This window comes from Anoplophora glabripennis, unplaced genomic scaffold (genome assembly GCF_000390285.2).
Source record: "Anoplophora glabripennis isolate ALB-LARVAE unplaced genomic scaffold, Agla_2.0 scaffold256, whole genome shotgun sequence".
NCBI lineage: Eukaryota > Metazoa > Arthropoda > Insecta > Coleoptera > Cerambycidae > Anoplophora > Anoplophora glabripennis.
In genome coordinates, this window is record NW_019416358.1 from 510,469 (window position 1) to 531,186 (window position 20,718).

The 20,718-nt window shown below is 31.2% G+C and overlaps 1 protein-coding gene across 1 annotated transcript in view; it reads left to right on the forward strand.

Moving 5' to 3' along the window:
• The first annotated feature begins 1,481 nt into the window (after positions 1-1,481).
• LOC108907975 overlaps positions 1,482-20,718 on the forward strand; it is a 41,399-nt gene continuing 22,162 nt past the window's right edge. Inside the window, exon 1 of the mRNA XM_018711860.1 lies at positions 1,482-1,808. Coding sequence (XP_018567376.1) covers positions 1,772-1,808 — 37 coding nt within the window. The 5' untranslated portion in view covers positions 1,482-1,771. The remainder of the gene's footprint in view (positions 1,809-20,718) is intronic.

The following is a 20,718-nucleotide window of genomic DNA, read 5'->3' on the forward strand; positions in this document are numbered from 1 at the left end:
CACATGTGGCTTATGTGGCGCCCTCAAAAAGATACATTAAATTAGATACCAAATTATGATTTCTCATACCAGAAAACCCCCAGATAAAAACTTTTTGTATAAATGTCCAAAAATGTTCAAGTTATTGCGAAAAATAAATTTTTAAATTTCACTTTTAGCACCCTGTATCTTTCTTATTATCAATATTTTATTAAGGCAAGTTGACACAAATCGTAATATTTTAAAGTCACAAATCTATCATACTTCTATGTACAAGTACTTAAGGATCACCCTGTATAACTAATGATGCAAGTTATTTAGACATTTTCTTATGTCAAGCTATGCTGAAACATCAAAGTCAAAATATGTAATCTTAATCGCTATATATCAATTTACTTGTACAAGAAGAGATTTATAGTGTAACACTTGTTTATTTTTAAAGTATTGTAATAATACGAATCAATATATATTTAATTATGAAATGAAACTAGCGTGGTTGCTTTGAATCAAACCTCAGCTGTTCACACGAAATGCACCAGCCAAGTATTTATGTGCCCTTGAGATAATATAATTTATGGGTATATACAAAGATGTAGCTCAGGATGCCGAAACAGAAAGGGTGTTCTTTGAGACAGTGGTGCCTGGCCAGCGCCCGAATAAGGTCGATTATATCTGTGTGCTAGCTTGAATATATTTGTTTAATGATTTGTGAATTTGTGAGTAATATGCCATACTCGTTTATGTTTTTGAAAACCCCAGGGCATGCCACGTGTTCCCGGTCTTTATGGCTGTGGTTCCTTCAAAGTGTGTCTTGTAAGTTCTACGGGGTCTTGCATGCGCTTTGATTGACACATACTGGGTGGTGTTGAGTAGGTGGCATAATAATAATAGTGTGACTCACACACCCGGTAGTTGGGATGCTTACTAGTTGGCGTCCGGGGGAGCCTCGACTTATTTCAGGTGACACTAGCTAGTTGTTGAAGAAAGAATGATACACAGTTGCTAATTAATGTAATGGAAACGTATGGAAGGATATACCTTGAATCCTAAGGTTAGGGGGAGTGTAACCCCCCGGTGAGTTACCTATTTATTTGTTTTTATTGACAGAACAGTAATTTTGTTATTTGTTTCATATACCCTCTTAATTTCTGACGAATGACCCGGCTGTTGTCGAGATAACTGCTTTGTGATGACCCATGTATAAAAGGTAACAATACCGACAATAACATCTATTTTACAATAGAATTAAAATTGAATTAGGAAAAGAAATCTGACAAAACGAACGACACTTTGTGCTTTTATTGCACAGATATGCTTCTAACATCGTTAATGAACAGACCCACCGATTTGCGGTGTTATTAACAAACTTTTGTCTAATTAAAACCATATTAAAGCACAGATCCCACCGTCACGCACCGATACCAGCATAGGGACATATCTGAACTTTAAAAATAACACCGCGCGACTTGCGTGCACGATTTCATAAGCGCACAGCGAGTCGCGAAGCCTCGGTGTCTACTTGCCCTGAGATAATTGCTGCCAGTATGCTGTTCCCAAACGAACACATCTCATATTTCTTACCGAGTGTTCGTCCGTATCAGAACTCCATTTGAAATCGCGCGTTATTGTTAATGAAAATAATCGGACGGTGGATATGATTTCAAGTTATTGCCTTTGGTGATTTTATTTATTTGACTCTAGCATTGACTTTCGAGTAGTTGACAATGTGCGGTATAGTGAGGTAGAGGCGACAGTGGGATTTTATGAAATTTGGATTTAATAGTTGTGTGAGATGTTCATGTTTTTCGCGTTTCTCCTTCTATTATCAGGTATTTGCTTGATATCATTCATTATTCCAAAAAAAAAATGTAATTAAGTTAATGTAAACATATATATACAACTAGATTTAAAAAAGATTATTATGTTTCAAAAAGCGTTGACTTTTTTCTGTCTAATATTTAAGCTTTAACAAACTAAGCCTATAATAAATTTTAATTCATAATTTTTAAATGTTTTCCAGCAACTTTATTACTAACTTTGATATTATTAAACTGTATATTGTAAATCTTCTCCTGTTTATCATCAGTTAAAAGGTAGAAAAAATTAATGAAAGTGGCAGTAAATCAACTTAAAACCTGAAATTCTGGAGCAGAGAGTTCAAAATATATTTAATTCGTATTTATATTATCAATTTTTTATTGTCTGCAGATCCAATTTCTAAAAGTATTTGCATATGCAGGCCAACATGAATACGTTTTTTTTAATACTACTGTAGTTTTACTTTTAAGCTATAACTAGATTTAAAATTTTAATTATACACAAATGAGTTTCATTCATTGAACAGACCCAGTTATTATATGTAAAATAGAATTATCTTTTCTGATGTTAATTTTGAGACACTAAAACAGTGTTAACCAAAGTGGCCTATTTCTTATACATTAATTTGCAACAATAAGGATTACATTCCATCTCATTAATTCATTAAAATAAAGAATGATCTTGATTAAACTTAGCTTCTAGAAACTTGTCAAATTCAGAACTATTAGGAGGAAAATGTACACTGCAAAAAATTAACATACAATTTCTAAGCAAAATTTCCATATTCTGTAAATTTCTCATTAAATTAGCGAAAAAGTGTTTTTTTTTGTAGATTTGTAGATGCAAATGAACATTTTTTAAAATTTTCGGAAATAAGGTAAGAAGTATTCCCTAACATTAATTTCTGAGCAAAATTTCTATATTCTCTCAATTTTTCATTTACATTAGCGGAAAAAAAGTAGAAAATTCGCATATATAAATGAGTATTTTTGAAAACCAAAATAAACACAGTAAAAAATTATTCTTTAATCTCATATATTTTTAGTAAGTACGGAATGTTTATGAAATATGTATTTTTTTTAACATCCATAGTAATATTAATTAAAATTTATTATGTCGGAAATTTTTCTCTTTGATTTTCATACGTTTTAAGTAATTTCACCGATTTGTGTAATAAAAAACAAATTGAAGCAAATATTATTCCTTTTTTTCGCTGTGCATTTCAAATAATGCAAATGAAAATTATTTATCTTTTTAATCTAGAATATACGTAGGTAAAAAACTGTATAAATTTTCAAGAATTATCAGGTTCATGACATTCTAAATACTTATTTTTTTATTGCAATATGGTTACTTAAAAAGTCATTTAAATTTGAGAATAAAGCAATTTATTTAATATCATTGTATCAGTCCCAGTATTCTCTTTTCCAAATTTTCTAATCTACATTGAATACTTTTTAAAATGCAGATTTCGATTTTTTTTTTGCTGTAGTATTATTACGAACAAACATAATTATTTCCTGCTTGCAACAGCTTTTATAAAATCGCCAGATTAACAGATAATTAGCACTAGAATTATAAATTATTTCTTTAATTTCTTTTTAATCATTTTTCTAATTATTCTATGAATGGGTTGCAATGGAGTTGTCATTATGTTTGCATCCACAAATATAAGAGAAAAACAATTTTATATTGTAGGAAATGTATTGCTCCTTATTGCAAAAAACAAGCTGACCGCATGTAATGACCTATTATGTCATTTTTTTACAATTTTTTAAAACCATAAAGCTGATTTAAGCAAATTCAAAGTAAATATTAAAAAAAATCTTATCAAATGGAGTCAACGTTGCAGGAATATATCGTGGTGTAATCCAATATTAGTTAAGGCATGTATTACAGTGTATTTTTTGTCTGTGAGGTTTTATATCTTTTGCTTACCTAGCTTCCTGTTATTGAAGAACATTGCTTTAAGAGATATTTTTAAAAATATGTATTTTTTGAATTTGAATTATACTTAAAAAAACAGTCGAAACAGCTTTAATATAAATTTAATCCCAGTTAAATGACTAATAATTATTATTTTTGTCATAATAAATGTTGAATTTTTCTCGTTTAGTATCAAATTAATAGGTAATTCTTTCTTATTTGAACCACATTTTATTAAATTATTATTAATTAACCCACATTCCTCAGTATTAGTAAAAGTTATAATACCTGAATGTTGAATATGTACCACCTTTCATTTAAAGTTAAAACGTTGTTTTTTTTGCTATAAAATATATTTCTCAACTGGCCCACATTATCTAATACCATTGTTTGGCAAATAATAAATTAACATGTCCACATTTGACAAAGTTTTTTATTTTTGTACTATTTTGTTTTAGTAAAAAAATTGTATGCTATGTATTGGTAAAATAATTGAGTCTCATTGTTTATATTTTTTTGGTAATCAAACGATTTAATAAATCAATTAAATTAAATCAATTTGTCAAGATATCTCCAATACATTGTAAAATTTTTGAAGTTATCGCAATAGTTGAATATTCAAATGAAACGTTCAATGTATGCACTATTTCAAGTGTTCATCGTAAGTATATCCGAGGCACTATTTTTTATGAAGATTACTCTAAAGAAAATTTCCATTATTTTTTTGGTGCCATTAACATTTACTCCTCACTTGAATTCAAGGTTATTATATCTGTACAGAAACATAAAATTTGAATCAGTTTATTGACCTCTTCGGGCAATTTGTTAAAATGTAGATAAAATTTTTACCAAATCATTTTGTGAAATTACTAACTTGAATGTCAGTACTGAAACTTAACCGGATTAAAAAAAAAGTTGAAATAGAGCATATCAAAACCAACAATTATCTATATAATGATGAATAGTTAATCCATTCTACTCTCGTATGTATATAAAAAAGTACATGTCTAGCTCCATCTAAAAATAATTAGTTGTACATACTCATACATGGCAATCTATCGGATTTATACAGGGGCCGTTAAAATACCATGACAAGTTCCTATAAGAATGTTTCCTAGAGGGCTCCCCTACGGAGATACGGGAATTTTTTTAATACCTAACTTTTAAAATATTTTGTGTAATTTAATTATTTTTTAATATGATAGAGAAGACTCCTTAAAAATTGACCCATGAAAACAATTTGGCTTATTTGGTTTGCCAGAAACGGATGAAACTAGCACAATAATGCCAATTGTTTTTACACCCTTTACGATAAATACACAAATATAATATTTTTAGATAGCTTGAACTTTAAACTAAAAAAAGGCACTCTTGGTTGACATCGATAAAATTAACTGTTTTCCAGAAAAAAAAACAATTTTTGTTTATTATGATTTTTATTACATAATTTTGTATGTTGGTTCAACTTGAGTTCCTTCTAATGGTATGCATTCGCTAGCTCTACGAATTACATATTGTTGGTTCCTCCACAATGCTTCAACATTGGTCCTTATTTCGCGACAATGAAAATTAATTCTTTCTAATAAGTTTTCCTAGTATCGACTGGATTGGCATAGATTAAAGATTTAAATATCCCCATAAAAAAATCTAATGGATTTAAATCTGGTGATCGAGGAGGCCAAGCCACCGGTCCTCCTCTCCCTATCCAACGATTTTCGAAATGCCTGTGTAAGTGTTCTCGAACTACCAGACCAAAATGGGGTGGTGCTCCATCATGCATGAACCATATACCATGTCGTATTGCCAAAGGTAGGTCGTCTAAAAGTTCTGACAAGTTGTCTTGGAGAAATTCCAAATAAAGTTCCCCAGTCAACCTTATAGGCAATAAATACAAATGGTCCAATGAATTGTTGCCCGATGATTTCGGCCCATATGTTAATGGGTTCAAACTGATGCAGATGATGCGTCACAATAGAAGCATGCGGATTTTCTTCTGCCCATAAATGCAAATTATGGGAATTTATGATTATATTTTTACAAGATCCAGCTTCGTCCGTAAAGAGAATTAAACCGATGAAATTTGCATTGCTTCTGTACCTATCTAAAAGTCAGTATGAAAGTTCCATCCTTCGCGGAAAGTCTACAGGAAGAAGTGTATGGACTTTCTGTAGGCGATAAGGCTGCAATTGTTGCTCTTTAAGGACACTAAGAACCGTAGATTTTGGTCAATTAAACTGGGCAGCCATATTCCGGACAATTTTTGAAGGATCTGCTTCTACGGCATTTAGGATATCTTCTTCAGGGATCTCACCGCGACTGATTTGATTTCCACAATTGTATTTGGCTTTGGCAAGCATTTTTGTTAATAATTTTTATTTACTTTTACACATTTGTGTTCTTTTACTCTAAAAATAAAAAGTTTTCTAGCATTTGATCTTTCAAATTGTCGAAAATACTGTTAAGACTTTTTTGTTAATTTGAACTGTATATTTTCAATAAACGGGTTACTTTTAATTTTATTACAAGACAACAACAATGAACTGCATTAGCTACATTTTTAAGTCGTATATCAATAAATAAAATATTTACATAGATATCAGATTATTGTTGACAGTTTATGACAATTTATATGGTTATAGTTACAATTATTATCTCAACGTAATAAATATTGTGTCATAATCCATAAATTGTACGCTTATAAGGTTTGTTCTGGAGAGCATTGCTTATTAATCCCTATTTGTTGCAATTCATACATTATTATTGTGCATGTGTCGGTGTGTAGGTATTAGTTTGCAACTAGTTACAAAGCTACAACGAAAATATGAAACTTGCTTTCTTGTACAAGGTCTGTTCAGAAAATAACCGAACTTTTTTAATTACGGGCTTATGGAAATATTTAGTGATACCTATGTGGTTACGCATAACCATCTCTATAACTTCATGTTCTTTAATTGTTGATATCTCATTTAGTTTTCGCGATATTGTTATTTGAGTGCAATATGTTTAAGTGTTGGTGTTGATTTTTGAAATGTGAACTGGGGAAAACTTTCACGGAAACGTTTTATCCTTTCAAACAAAGTTACGGAGATGATACTCTGGGTCGTACGTAATATTGCGAATGGTTTTAAATTTAAAAGTGGTCCTCAGTGAATTGAAGATGATGCTCGACCAGAAAGGCCTTTGACTTCACAACACAAATCGCCGATTGACTCGCAGACACATTCCAAAAGAGGAGCAGACTTAATAATAAAGTTTAAAAATTCGGGTATTTAACAGACCTCGCATGTGCCAATATATTCAGAAATAACTGTTTCAATTGAAACCATATTGCTTACATTTTCTGTTTATTTAATTAAATAGCAGCATTAAATGTTGTATATGTGAGTATTAAATGTATTATGCAATGAATTTAAAAAAGCATCATTAAAAATACCTTTGCCTAACTAAATTTAAAGATAACAGACATTTAAATAAATATTAGCCTCTTCCAACATTATCTGGGGCAACCTTTACTGTGCTCCGTACTAACCTAATTTCAACACTACTTAGAAGAATATCTTAAAATATATTTGTTGATTATAAAATCAAAATCACATGGGCTCCGAAACAGACGTATTGATAATATAATTTAGCAATGGCATACTAGAAAAAATATAAATATCATTTCCTCGTAAAATCGATAAGCTTCTAACAACAGCTAAATCTAAAACTGACAAATTTCCAAGGAATAAGAATTTGGAGTTAAAAGATATGTCGTTCTATATAAATTATGTTGTACTTTTGACAATCGTTTGATTTTGGATAACGGTTTGGCAAAATTTCAATATCCGCTTTACAGTAGACATTTGAAAATTTAATTATGGTTTCGGATTTAATATTTATATAATTTCTAATTTTGGAAAATACAACTAAAAAATTTATTGGAAAATATAATAGACAAAACTGTATACTTTATGGCAATAAAACAGAAGTGTTCTAATATTTGAGAGAAGAGAAAACTTGCACGTAACATTTCAAATGGATATACACATACGCCTCTACGTGATAATAGGAACGATTTATTTTAGTTGGCGGTTATTTCAAAATACATTTGTCTGTTTAAAAATATATATTCTATTATTTGTTCTCGTATTTTTACTGTATTGTAAATGTATTAGGTAACTTCATTCAAACTAATTCAAAATTTTTTTCTAAAATTAGTCAGTGTCCTTTTACACCAAAAATCTAAGTACGTAAAAGATATCTACGTCTCTCCATCATCATTGATTTACACCAGCAATATCAAGTAAATGCTAGTAATAAATAATTATCCGAAAAAAAAATGTATGTTTAAATATAATCAATACAAAAACATAAACCAGATCTACTGAAATTGTTAAATAATACATATAATCACAGACCAACAAAATTTAACTTTTTTTTGGAAACAGAAACTTGAATATATATTTCCGAAGGATTTAGGGGCGCTGAATCCGAATCTGGCAGCAGAATTGCTCTATCACGTCAGGTTTTTGAGATATCCTAACCTAAATGTGCAAAAANACAACTAAAAAATTTATTGGAAAATATAATAGACAAAACTGTATACTTTATGGCAATAAAACAGAAGTGTTCTAATATTTGAGAGAAGAGAAAACTTGCACGTAACATTTCAAATGGATATACACATACGCCTCTACGTGATAATAGGGACGATTTATTTTAGTTGGCGGTTATTTCAAAATACATTTGTCTGTTTAAAAATATATATTCTATTATTAGTTCTCGTATTTTTACTGTATTGTAAATGTATTAGGTAACTTCATTCAAACTAATTCAAAAATTTTTTTTCTAAAAATAGTCAGTGTCCTTTGATACCAGAAATCTAGGTACGTAAAAGATATCTACGTCTCTCCATCATCATTGATTTACAACCAGCAATATCAAGTAAATGCTAGTAATAAATAATTATCCAAAAATGTATGTTTAAATATAATCAATACAAAAACATAAACCAGATGTACTGAAATTGTTAAATAATATAATCATAGACCAACAAAATTTAACTTTTTTTAGAAGCAGAAACTTGAATATATATTTCCGAAGGATTTAGAGGCACTGAATCCGAATCTGGCAGCAGAATTGCTCTATCACGTCAGGTTTTTGAGATATCCTAACCTAAAAGTGCAAAAAACACTGTTTTTCGTCATATTTGAGGTTATGTAGTAATGCCATCTATACTCATACATTGAATCTAAAAGTACAAGGCTCCCTCCTTCGAATGCCGTTGAGTTTGCTCAAATATCTTTTTTTTTTCGTTGAGATATCACATGTTGAAATTTTTAAGTTTCTTAATATGCGAAAATCTACTACTCGTAATAGGCGGGGCACTGAAGCACTAAATAGGCCAAAAGTTCGGAATTTTTTCCATAAAGACGGATCGGAATGCGGTTTTTTGCATTCTCTTCCAAACATTTTTTTTTAAAAATGTGGCTACTTTGTGTTTCTGACAAACCGGAAATTGCATTGCTGCAGCCAAAAATGCATTCAAAAAATGCATTTTTTGAGACGCCTTTTGGAAGATTTCAAAACTTAGTAAATAAGAGTCAGAACTGGCCCAAATCGGATACTCGGGGTTTTTCGAGGTCGCTGAACCTGGACGTGGACGTCATCTCTGAGAATTTTCCTGACAAGATTGACAAAAACAACCCAAAAATCATTGTGGGAGCGTTTTTTGGGGCGCTTAATCCAAATTTCACGTCGAAAACGACCCCCTGTACACCTGCTGCACCGGAATCTGGACGCGGACCTCATCTCCGTGGGTTTTCCTCGCACAATCGAAAAGACGAACCGAAAATCGATATAGGGGGGTTTTGGGGCGCTGAATCCGAATTCCACGTCGACAACGACCTCCCAAACATCTGGTGCACTGGACCCTGGCCCCGAACGTCTTCTCCGTGGGGCTCTCCCAAAATTCAAGCGGGGAAGGAGAGAAACTCGGCGCCCGGGGGTTTTTTGGGTCGCTGAATTCAAATATGCCATCGTCGAACACCCCCCGGACACCTGGTGCGCCCGAACCTGGACGTGGACATCATCTCCGAGAATTTTCCTGACAAGATTGACAAAAAGAACCCAAAAATCATTGTGGGGGCGTTTTTTGGGCGCTTAATCCAAATTTCACGTCAAAAACGACCCCCTGTACACCTGGTGCATCGGAATCTGGACGCGGACCCCATCTCCGTGGGTTTTCCTCGCACAATCGAAAAAGACGAACCGTAAATCGATATGGGGAATTTTCCTAACAAGATCGCCAAAAATAACTCAAAAATCATTGAAGGGGCGTTTTTGGGGCCCTCAATCCGAAGTCAGTTGATGATGAAGAAAATGAACAGACTAGCGATGTGTCACTTGATGAATAATTTGATATTGAGTTACGTATTTAAAAATTAAAGGTATCAATTAATAAGGGAAGGTAAAGTTACAGTTGGATTGTATTTGATTTGAGTTCAATAAAAAGTTTTTTTGCACTTTTAGGTTAGGATATCTCAAAAACCTGACGTAATAAAGCAATTCTGCGGCCAGATTCGGATTCAGCGCACCAAAATCCTTCGGGAATGCATATTAGTGTGTCTGCTTCTTGACCCTTGTTGACCTGTGAATCATTCAAATATCTTGACAAAGATCAACACGTCTGACTTTTTTTTAGAAAAAAAAAATTTGAATTTGTTTGAATTAGTTTAATATCTAGGTACGTTTGCAATAGCGCAGAAACACATTTCTCTAATCAACATTTTTTTTTTATTATACAAGTACCTACAAACTATCTAGAAGCAATTTCACAAATTTTTTGTCAGTTACAAATTTTCAAAAAATGTCTACATATTGCAGAAATAGTCTCAAAAGTAACAACTCTTGATTTTCAACGAGAATATTTTTCAGATATTCTCAAATATTTTATTTTATCCAGTACTTTAATTTTATCAAAAATATATTGATACATGGCAGACAGAATAAATGGAAATATAAAAATAAGTAACAATTCCCGCATATTACGTAGAGTGAATATTTGAAGTAATGCCAATTAAAAAAAGTTGAATGTATTTTTAACAATTGAATGGTTCACTGACTTTCATCAGTTATTTTTGTTTATTGGTATCATGTACTAAAGATAATGGTTTGATGGTCGTCAAAATGTAATTACTTTACAATAATAAATACTTTAATTAGTACTAGTTTGCCATGCCATAAAAAGTTTTTAGGACTGGAAAATTATAATAATTGATTAATAGATAACTGCTGACTAAGTAATTAGTAGTTTTCTCAAGTTTATATTTAATTAAATAATTTGGATAAATAAATAAATAATATAATTCAATGCGAATTTTTTTTGGAGTATGTAATTTGAATTAGCTTAATACTTTAAAACATAATTGAATTCAAGGGTATGATACGCGAAAATATATGCTTTTTACCAATAAAGATAGTTTACTGCATATTTCTTTAGATAATGTGAAGTTGTGAGTTGTTTTTATTTTTGACATAATTTCATGTATATTCAATTCACTTTTTCAATTAAACTGTTGCATCAAATTAATAATGCAACACAAATTTATTCGTAAATCAATTTATTTAGGTATATTGCAATAAAAGTTTTCGAGATACAATTTCAAAAAAATCGAATATATTTTTATTAATTATTAAAATGACCTTCTACATTTATATGAATACAAAAAGTATTATTGAAAGATATTATTTTTAAAACAAGTAAGTATAAAACAAATTGAAAACTGTGAAGGTTTGTAATCATGAATAATATATTTTGGAAGAACGAAAATCTTTTAAAATTAAATTTTGGCCATATTTATTCCAGAAACATCAGTTAAATTTTTGAGGCTTCTAAATGTGACATTGTATTTAGTTTTTTATCATCTGCCAGAGGTCACTAGCTATGTCTTTATCTAATAAAATTTTATGACATAGTTCTTTTAAAGTTAATCGTACCATTTTTGAGAAAATCGAAATTAACTGCTCCAAAGTCGACCAACTTACAAGCCGTAACATACGGCGTATCCGGAAATGAATGGTCATTCTTTAAAAGTAGCCGCTTTGTATTAAAATAAACCGATTTAGGGCAAGTTACCTTAGTCAAATTGGTTTCTTTTAAAAATTAAAATGGAATTAAAAAATTATGAATATCAATATATTTTTTTTAAATCGAAACAGTAATTAACTAGATTTAAATTGGTTTATTTCCATCCAAGGAAGCTATCCTTGAAATATGCCTTATTCGTTTCCTGGACGAAGAAAACTGGTTGCCATCAGGACATAAAAAATATCGCTGGATAATATTGTAGTTAGCGAGCACAGGCAGATAGTCAAAAACTAACAACCCCAACGCAACTAGCGCCCACGAAAACTTACCTTTCCAGATTTCAGTAAATTATGCTTTTTCTGGAAGATACCGCTAAAATTGGATTTAAAAAAAATGTTTGTCTCTCAAGAACAATAACCGGTACGTCTATGTTCTTTTAGAAATTTGTGATATATTTTTTCAAAACAGGGTGTATTTGCATCTACGTAAAAATTACGAGTACCTAAACAAAGTTAGTACCCAGGGCCATTTCTTTCATTGTTTTTAAAAACTATGACGTCAGTTTTGTAAATTCTTACTAATATTAGTTAAAAGTGCACGAAATTTGATGAATACAAATTATTAAATTGTAGGAATACTGATCAAGATAACGCGGAAAAAATATATGTTCATGTGGGTTAGGAAGTCGTGACCCAGTAACAGCTGAAATTTCAGTTCTTGAAGACTGGCAGAATGTATGGTATAATAATTTATTTTATTTATATAAAAACAAATGTAAACATATTACAATTCGTTGAGGTTAGATTTTTATAATGTAAAATATTAGTATTCTTGCTCAAATCGCACCAGTTGCTTTCCTAAATAGTTATGTTAGTATTAGTTAAAATGGAATTTTTTTTTTAAATGCTGGTAACTCAAAGAAGCAAAATTTTATTAACATAATAACTTAATTGAAATTATAATAAAAAACATACACCGTAAAAAACCTAACCTGAAAAAATTTATGTTATATGTGGTTAACAACTCTAACTCATTTGGCACCCTTGAAAACTTACATCTTTCAAATATCAACACATTATGCATATTTTTTGGAAAAAATATGACTTAAATTGGATTTTTTTTGACGCCCTGTTTGACGCCTTGTTTCTAACTTGCTTAGATTTTCTAAAATACTGGGCAAAGATTTTCGCATATAAACGCCCTCCTTAAGGAGCAAATGTATGTTTTTATATAACCACACCAATTTGGTTTGCTTAAAAAAAAATGTTAATTCAAATGAATGATTTTATGCCCAATTCTATTTTAATATCATTTCGCTAACCGCAGGACAGCGCAAACTGAAAATAGATTGAAGGGCAACCAACGGAGCGATCGGACTGCAGCATATTAATAGACATTAAAAAAACGAATGTTAGACATTCAGAGAAATTGTACTGTCATTAGACTCGATAGAAATTAAGACTCTGAAGAAAGAAAAACGTTATGTATATTTTCAGAGAAATGAACGTAATATTTTCAAAAGTGTTTATATCTCAAAATTTATTTCACGGCTTCTTAGATAACTTTCCTTTCTTGTCCTTGTGTGTTATAAAACACTTTGAGTAAAACTTAAATATTTATATTACTGCAAAGATAAAACAAATATCTTTCCATTTATGAGGTGTGAATTTATTAGCGCTATGTGTACCTAGTGGATATTCTCAACGAATTGATTTACTACTTAGTTCCTCTTTATTTTCTCCAAGAATACATGATAATCGTATTAGTCATAAAATAATAATCATATTTCATAGTTCGCTCTTTAGCAAAACCGTCACATCGGTTGTAATTAAATAAACAAATAAAAATATTTACATTTTCTTATTATGCAAACACTAACTCCATTGTAGCCTTCAGCTTGCATTTTCATATATATCAGTTTGTTGTTGCAATAATAGTAGAAAAACTACTTTTATGTAGTAAATTTATTCCTTAAGCTAATATTTTGGTTCTAGAAATAAAATTAGATTCATGGTATCTGGCTTTTGTAACCAAACGTTTCCTGGTCTAGATTTCTAGTTAATTTGAAGGAATCAATTGCTATATTTAAATTAATTAAATTCCAGGGCATTAATATCTTATCTTACATCACAATTTATACATTTTTAGATTTGTTGTCCCTTTATTCTGAGTTTTCTCTAGTATTTAAGTGTTTACCAAAAAGGATTAATTTCAATGGTGCAGAGCTCTCCGCATTCACCCAGGATATACAGCTGAATCGGGTGTTCTACAGGGCTCTAACGTACTAAAATTATTCAATGCATTCAATTCATCTGAGCCTTATTTTGTTTATATTCAGCATTTTATTTGTTTCCCCGAGCAAAGTAACGTCCATTATTTCCTTAGATTAAGTTTGTCCTGGTTTTGAATCCTGCTCCTCACAATGTTATTAACTCACCCATCTCTCCAAAACTGGCTTTGTGGCACTAAATGGAACAAGATCTCTAATTTGTCTGGTCATTTAGCATTTGTAAATAGTCTAAACAAGCATGTCTACTACTCCAGTTCCTATTCCGCTGTGTTCCCGAGCCGACCCGACAAGCAATGCATTGTATATCGACTTCCGTTCTTCTCATTTCCCTATTCGAGACTCGAAACACTTATAGTAGGTAGTTGAATTTTGTAATTACTCTATCGGATCACCAAAATAAGCACCGACAGTAAATCATTTATGATTACCTACCTGATCAATAAGCTAACATTTTTGCTTTCTGTCGATTGCAATATGATTTCGTGGCAGATTTAACAACACTTCTGAGGTAGCTGTTGAAATGGATACCATAACTCTTCTATACAGATAAAATCCCATAACAAAGTTTATTCAGGTTTTCTCTTGCGATGATCAGTTTGACCTTTAGATATAAACCATTTTATCATAAAGGATGATGATTTTTCGGGTTACAGAATTACTTTCCACTTTCTTAGTCTTAGCTAGGAATCTTTGAAGTGCTCTTGTTGTTCTCGGGCTAGTCTCTGTGGAACAAACCCGCTAGTAGAATCCTTATAAGGTTTATTACGTACTTCATATTTTAAAAAATCTTTAGCCAACAAGGACCCAAGTTCACAGAATAATATGAAACACATCTTTCACCATTCAGCAAAATAATTGCGGTCTTATTTAATTTTATTTCAATGGTATTATTGAAAATCATTATTTGAGCGCGTTTTGACAAAGTCCCTAAAGTGTATGTTGTCTAAAAAATTGTTCTAATGTTAAATTTGTTACGTACTCTCCTTAATTTTTCCGATAACACAGAAGTATATAGAAATTTTATTGTGAATGTTATTTCCCTTTGTTTTCTGACAAAACTTGTTTTATTTCCAATATTCTCAAAAAACTGTGTGTACAAAATTATCAGAGTATTAATTGTTTATTACAACATTTTTTCATTTCCTAAGTTAAGCGTTTTGATAAAAATGGCTTGTTCTTTTGGCTGTTTGTTTCATTAATTTTTTAAGAAGGTTAAACCTTACTCCATGTCCCTAGAGGGTTAGAAAGTTTTAGATTATTGTACGAATTAGATAACAATTTTTTACTAATGACATATTTTCTTTCTTTCGTTGTAGGTACTTTCTAAAAACTAAAAAAAAATTAAGGATGCTATCTTCAAGGCGTTACTTCAAATAAAAAGTTAATCAGGTGCGAAATAACATCCTTGCTAAAAACATACATCCATAATTAACTGTCTAATTAGTCGGATGTATAAAAAAGAGACTATAAGTTAAGCAAATAATCCTTGAAAACAGCAGTAAAAACTGAGTTTAATCACAGGCGACAAGGTGATACATTATGTGTGATATGTGACTTCCCCAAATTCAAATTAAAAATTTGCTGACAGGTTTTTGGCTTGACTAGATTCCAATGAGAGTTCAGATAAAACGTTAATTTTTCATTCCTTTCGAACAATAGAAATAAAGTTGACAACTAAAGATGTCAGAATCATAAGATTAAAGAGAGAGGAATCTTATGATAAAGATCTGTGTGGTCATCTTAGACACATCTTCAGTGCCAAGTAGCAATTTAGATGAAGACAGACCTTCTGCTCCTTTGGCATTTGTTTTTGAGATCGCCCATATTTTTTCGATGAGATTCTAATCAAATTTTTTGTGAGGTCAGTATTAGGTCAATTTAACCTAATTAAATAACATGGTATTTGACCAACAAAATGATATAACTTTAACAGATAGGTACATGAGTTCTATCTTCTTAATATTACTTTCAAAATGTTTTTATGTTATTCATTAAAGTGGGGCAACAAATTTGTCCCGTATGTTCTACAAAGTGCTATAAATAAATTAAAAATGTCATTTTCGATTGTTAAAAACACCGTTATAATGCGTTATGTAACTGATATCCATTTTTCATTACCATTTTTAAGTGTCTGTAAGTAAGTAAATAGATTTATCGGTTAAAAGATATGCTATTTCGACTTATATAGTCATATTTTTTTACTGTACATGCTCAAAATTCGTTGGGTATGTTTATCTTATCTATTTATTTGCCTACAGGTAAACTTTACAACAGTACAGGTATTAACAGTACAAAGAACGTAGATAGAACGAAGATGTAACGTATTTTTTATAAAGGTCGCTTTAATGGTCTTTATAGTTGTGTCAGTAAATATTGTAGCAGTTTTTCTGCTGCAGAATGGAAATTCTATGACCTGAAGTAAATATGGAAAGATATACAGGGTGATTCATTAACAATGGGAAAGTCGAAAGCTGAAGATACTACAGGTGAAATGGTCACCATTGGCGCAAACATGCCTTATCCGAAAGTTGATAGTTTCGGAAATACAGGGTGTTGAAAGTTAAAATTTTAAATCGTTTTTTGCGATTATTCACTTACGACCAATTTTACCGAAAATTTAGTTAATAACTTTTTACCCTATAAGTATGTCTAACATTAAATTTGATTCAAAACCTGAAAGAGCAATCATTTTTCCATTAATTGTGTATTCTTGTTTCATTTCGGTATAGCGATCCGTTTTCGAGAAAAATCGATTTAACGAACACTAGGTTTTGATAATACGAGAAATTAAAAGCGAAACAAACCAAGTGTCTCTTCGTGTTATTACAACAATTAACAATACCCGCAACACCCTGTATTTCCGAAACTATCAACTTTCGGATAAGGCATATTTGCGCCAATGGTCACCATTTCACGTGTAGTATCTTCAGCTTTCGACTTTCCCATTGTTAATGAATCACCCTGTATAGATAGGTAGATAGCCACAGGAGCAAAAAATGTTTTTAAACTGGTAGCTGGTACAGTCGGTATAGGTCACGACGTCCCAACCCACATGAATTTATATTTTTTTCTCGTTATCTTGATCAGTAGGTACTCCTACAAAATCATTTGTATTCAGCAAATTTCGTACACTTTTAACTCATATTAGTAAGAATTTATAAAACTGACGTCATAGTTTTTAAAAACGATGAGAGAAATGGTCCTAATTTTGTTTAATTTCATTTCTACGTAGTAACAAATACAGGGTGTTTTGGAAAAATATACCATAAACTGATAGAACGTAAAAAATAAAGAAACTTCCTGTAGACCATGGATTTACCGTCTTTTGTTTTTGAAATACAGGAAGTTTAACATTTTTTTTAATCAAATTTTAGCCGTGTTTTCCAAAAAAAAAGCATAATTTACTGAAATCTCGTATAGGTCCATCTGCCAGAGTTTGCTAGCTACGATTTCGTCCGTAGCCGACAAAATTGCGAAACAAAAAATACACCTTTAATCCGAATAAAACATCCTATTTTTTTCTCCCACCGAAATCCCCCATGTAATCTTTATTTTGTCCTTTGAAATTATTCAAACCAAATTTGGATAATAAGGCAAAGTAGGTAAGTAGGATATATCGATATAGTCGTGGATACTTTGTTAAACATTAGTCGAAATATTGCTAATTGAGTTCATTTGTGAATGTTTGTGGTTCAGTTTGCTGAAAACTCTGTACAAATGGAATCTAATGAAGATTTAGATAGGAGAGGAGATACTGAAGTGTGCGAAAAATTTATGAATTTTATGGATTGGTGCAAAGAAAAAACATTCAGAAGATGTATTGATGGTGTATTTCTCAAACTTAGCAAATAAAACGAAGCCGTCAACGCTTTGGTCACAATATTCAATGTTGCGATCAACGTTGGATATAAAGAAGGGGATTGATATAAGCAAATATTCAAAGTTACGTGCTTTTCTCAAGTGACAAAATGAGGAATACGTACAGAAAAAGTAGTGAGTATTTACAAAGGAGCAAGTTGATTGCTTTTTGAATAGTGCACCTGATAATTTATATTTGATGAAGGTAAACGATAAAAATAAAAGAACAACATTTTTAAAAAACTTCTTTATAGGTCATCCTAATATTGGAGGTTGCAGGTGCATGCCCTTCTGATGAATTAGTCAATTTAACAATTGATAATATTGAAGATGTGAAATCCGTCTTAATTATAAAAATTCCCAATACCAAAACCAAGAGACCACGTTCTTTTACTGTGCTGGGAGATGGTTATTTAAGTTTTTATCGAAAATATGTTACTTTACGTTCACGCGGATTGGTAGAACGTCGATTATTTCTCAGATATATTAGTGGAAAGGGGATGGAGATCGGCACTGTGGCGGAAGGTTACATTGAAGACTCACTTTTGTATACAGAAAATATTGCGTAAAGAATACTGAGAGTTGATAGTGATAATTATTTTTTTTCTCCGTAAGGACAATGTCAACCTTCGAGACTTGTATTAAACGTACATCGTAGTTAACTTAACCTCAAAATGTCATAGCAAATGGTTAAAAACTAATAATGCGGATATAATGTATTTAGCATCAACAAAAACTTGCCTGTGCCAAATTTCAATGCTTTATATTGTTTTTTGGGAAAGATATGGTTAAAATTTGTTTAAAAACAATCGGGTTCAATGACTTTTACCTCAAAAACAGAAGACGAGTCCATAGAAAAAGTCGTATTATTTTTTGATGTTCTGTTATTCCCTGAACTTTTTCCAAATTATCCTACATTATATCAATTTCGTAGCTACTATTTAAAAAATACGTAATACTAATGAGAACTCTACTTATAATATTAAAATAGGTACAATCTGAAATAAATGACAAAATTAGGTGTGCCTATTAGTGCCTCACCCTTCATAGCAACTCGGATGGTAAATCAAATAAACATCTCTTTCAACAAACAATTATCAGAAACATAGACATATTATGTGCTTATTTACAATGACGACATTAATGTTGATATTTATGAGCCTTTGATACAATTAACTGGCGGAATACCTCGCAAATAAGTCCTCTGTTATTAAAACAATCAGCTACTAGGCTTGCCGCGTAAACTAATAGTTACCCGGAAGAATATAATCGCACAAAATATTTTATGCATGAGGATAACCGAGGTACCCACTAATAAAGCAACAAGCTCGTGCAGCAAGGCTTTACACGAATGAGGAACTAAAGTTAAAAAATAGTTATAATAGACATTGTTATTCTAGATCAGACATAATGGAACAATGTGTATTATTCTCTACCGCAAAAAAATTCGTCAAAAGAATGAGCTCAATAAATTGGATGTTTTTTTCCTTGCCTTCTTACAATTTCTTTATATTAAAGTAACTAGACTAATTAAAAAACCTAATTTAAGTCAGTAGAGAAGCTAACGATCTACATAAAGTTAACCTCCACCTTTTGAGGAAGTTGAAAAATGGTTGTGCTGGATTGTGCTAGCTCTGTGCTACATTGTGTTGTATAAAGTAGAAAAATGAAAAAAGAAATTGCCGTTTTGATAGAAAAAGGTCAAAATGTGCGAATAATATAATTTTTATATAATAATATAATAAATAATATATTTTTTTTCAACGTGCTAGGCCTTAGATCGTGCTAGTTGTTCTGAAAAACATTTCATATGTGTCATGATTTCCTGGGAAACGAAATTTCCTCAAACCTGCTGCAATATAATAAAGTTTTTCTTTAAGTGAGGGGGGGGGCATTTTCAGAGAAACAGCGACACATGAAATTTTTTGTACGACACAAAGTTAGTACAATCTAACAAAACCACTTTTTTAACCTTTTCAGAAAATAGGAACTAACTTCATCAGTTTTCCTGCATTCTCTGAAAATCCTCAAAAGATAAGAAATTTCCCTTAATGGTGCAATATTCAAAATGATTAGCACTATCTTTACATAAAAAAAAATTTCACAAATTAGGAAACCTCTACAGATTTGAAGTTTTTCTTAGCAGCACGATATTCTGAGCTACTAGTACATTGAGAAACTAATAATTTTTCGCAAAGTTAGTCACATCTAGTACTACTTCGCAAACCGGAGCTAGCCATATTAATTTACATCAAAAAGTACTAACAAACTTATATACTAACCTACCGCTCTCTGTTTCTGAGAAATGTTATTTTTCGGTAGGAAAGAAGAGTTTCTTCCGAGTATGAGAGCGATAAGTCTCTCGAAACGTCAAGAAGCGTAAATCGAAAACACAGCAACCTTTCTACTAGTTTAAAAATACTGTGCAAATTTATCTATTAACTTCCTTCAAAATGGCGGCGTTATGGCCTTATTAGGAAAACCTAATTTGATACAAGCAATTATATAACAAATTATTTCTGATAATTTTAAAAGTAAAATGCATGGTTTAAGTTTAAATGGAAAGTAAAACCAGTATAGGCACAGGTGTTGTTACTATGTTCTAAATTATACGTGAGACATTTTCAAATGCATCTGAGGACTATTGTTTGCAAATTAGCAGATGTTTTAACTTTAATCGGATATGACGGATATAACAGTAACTGCTGTCCATTTTGATGTATTTCCTCTAACACTGCTGATGTAACACTTCTAACGAAGTTACTCTAGCAAGAAA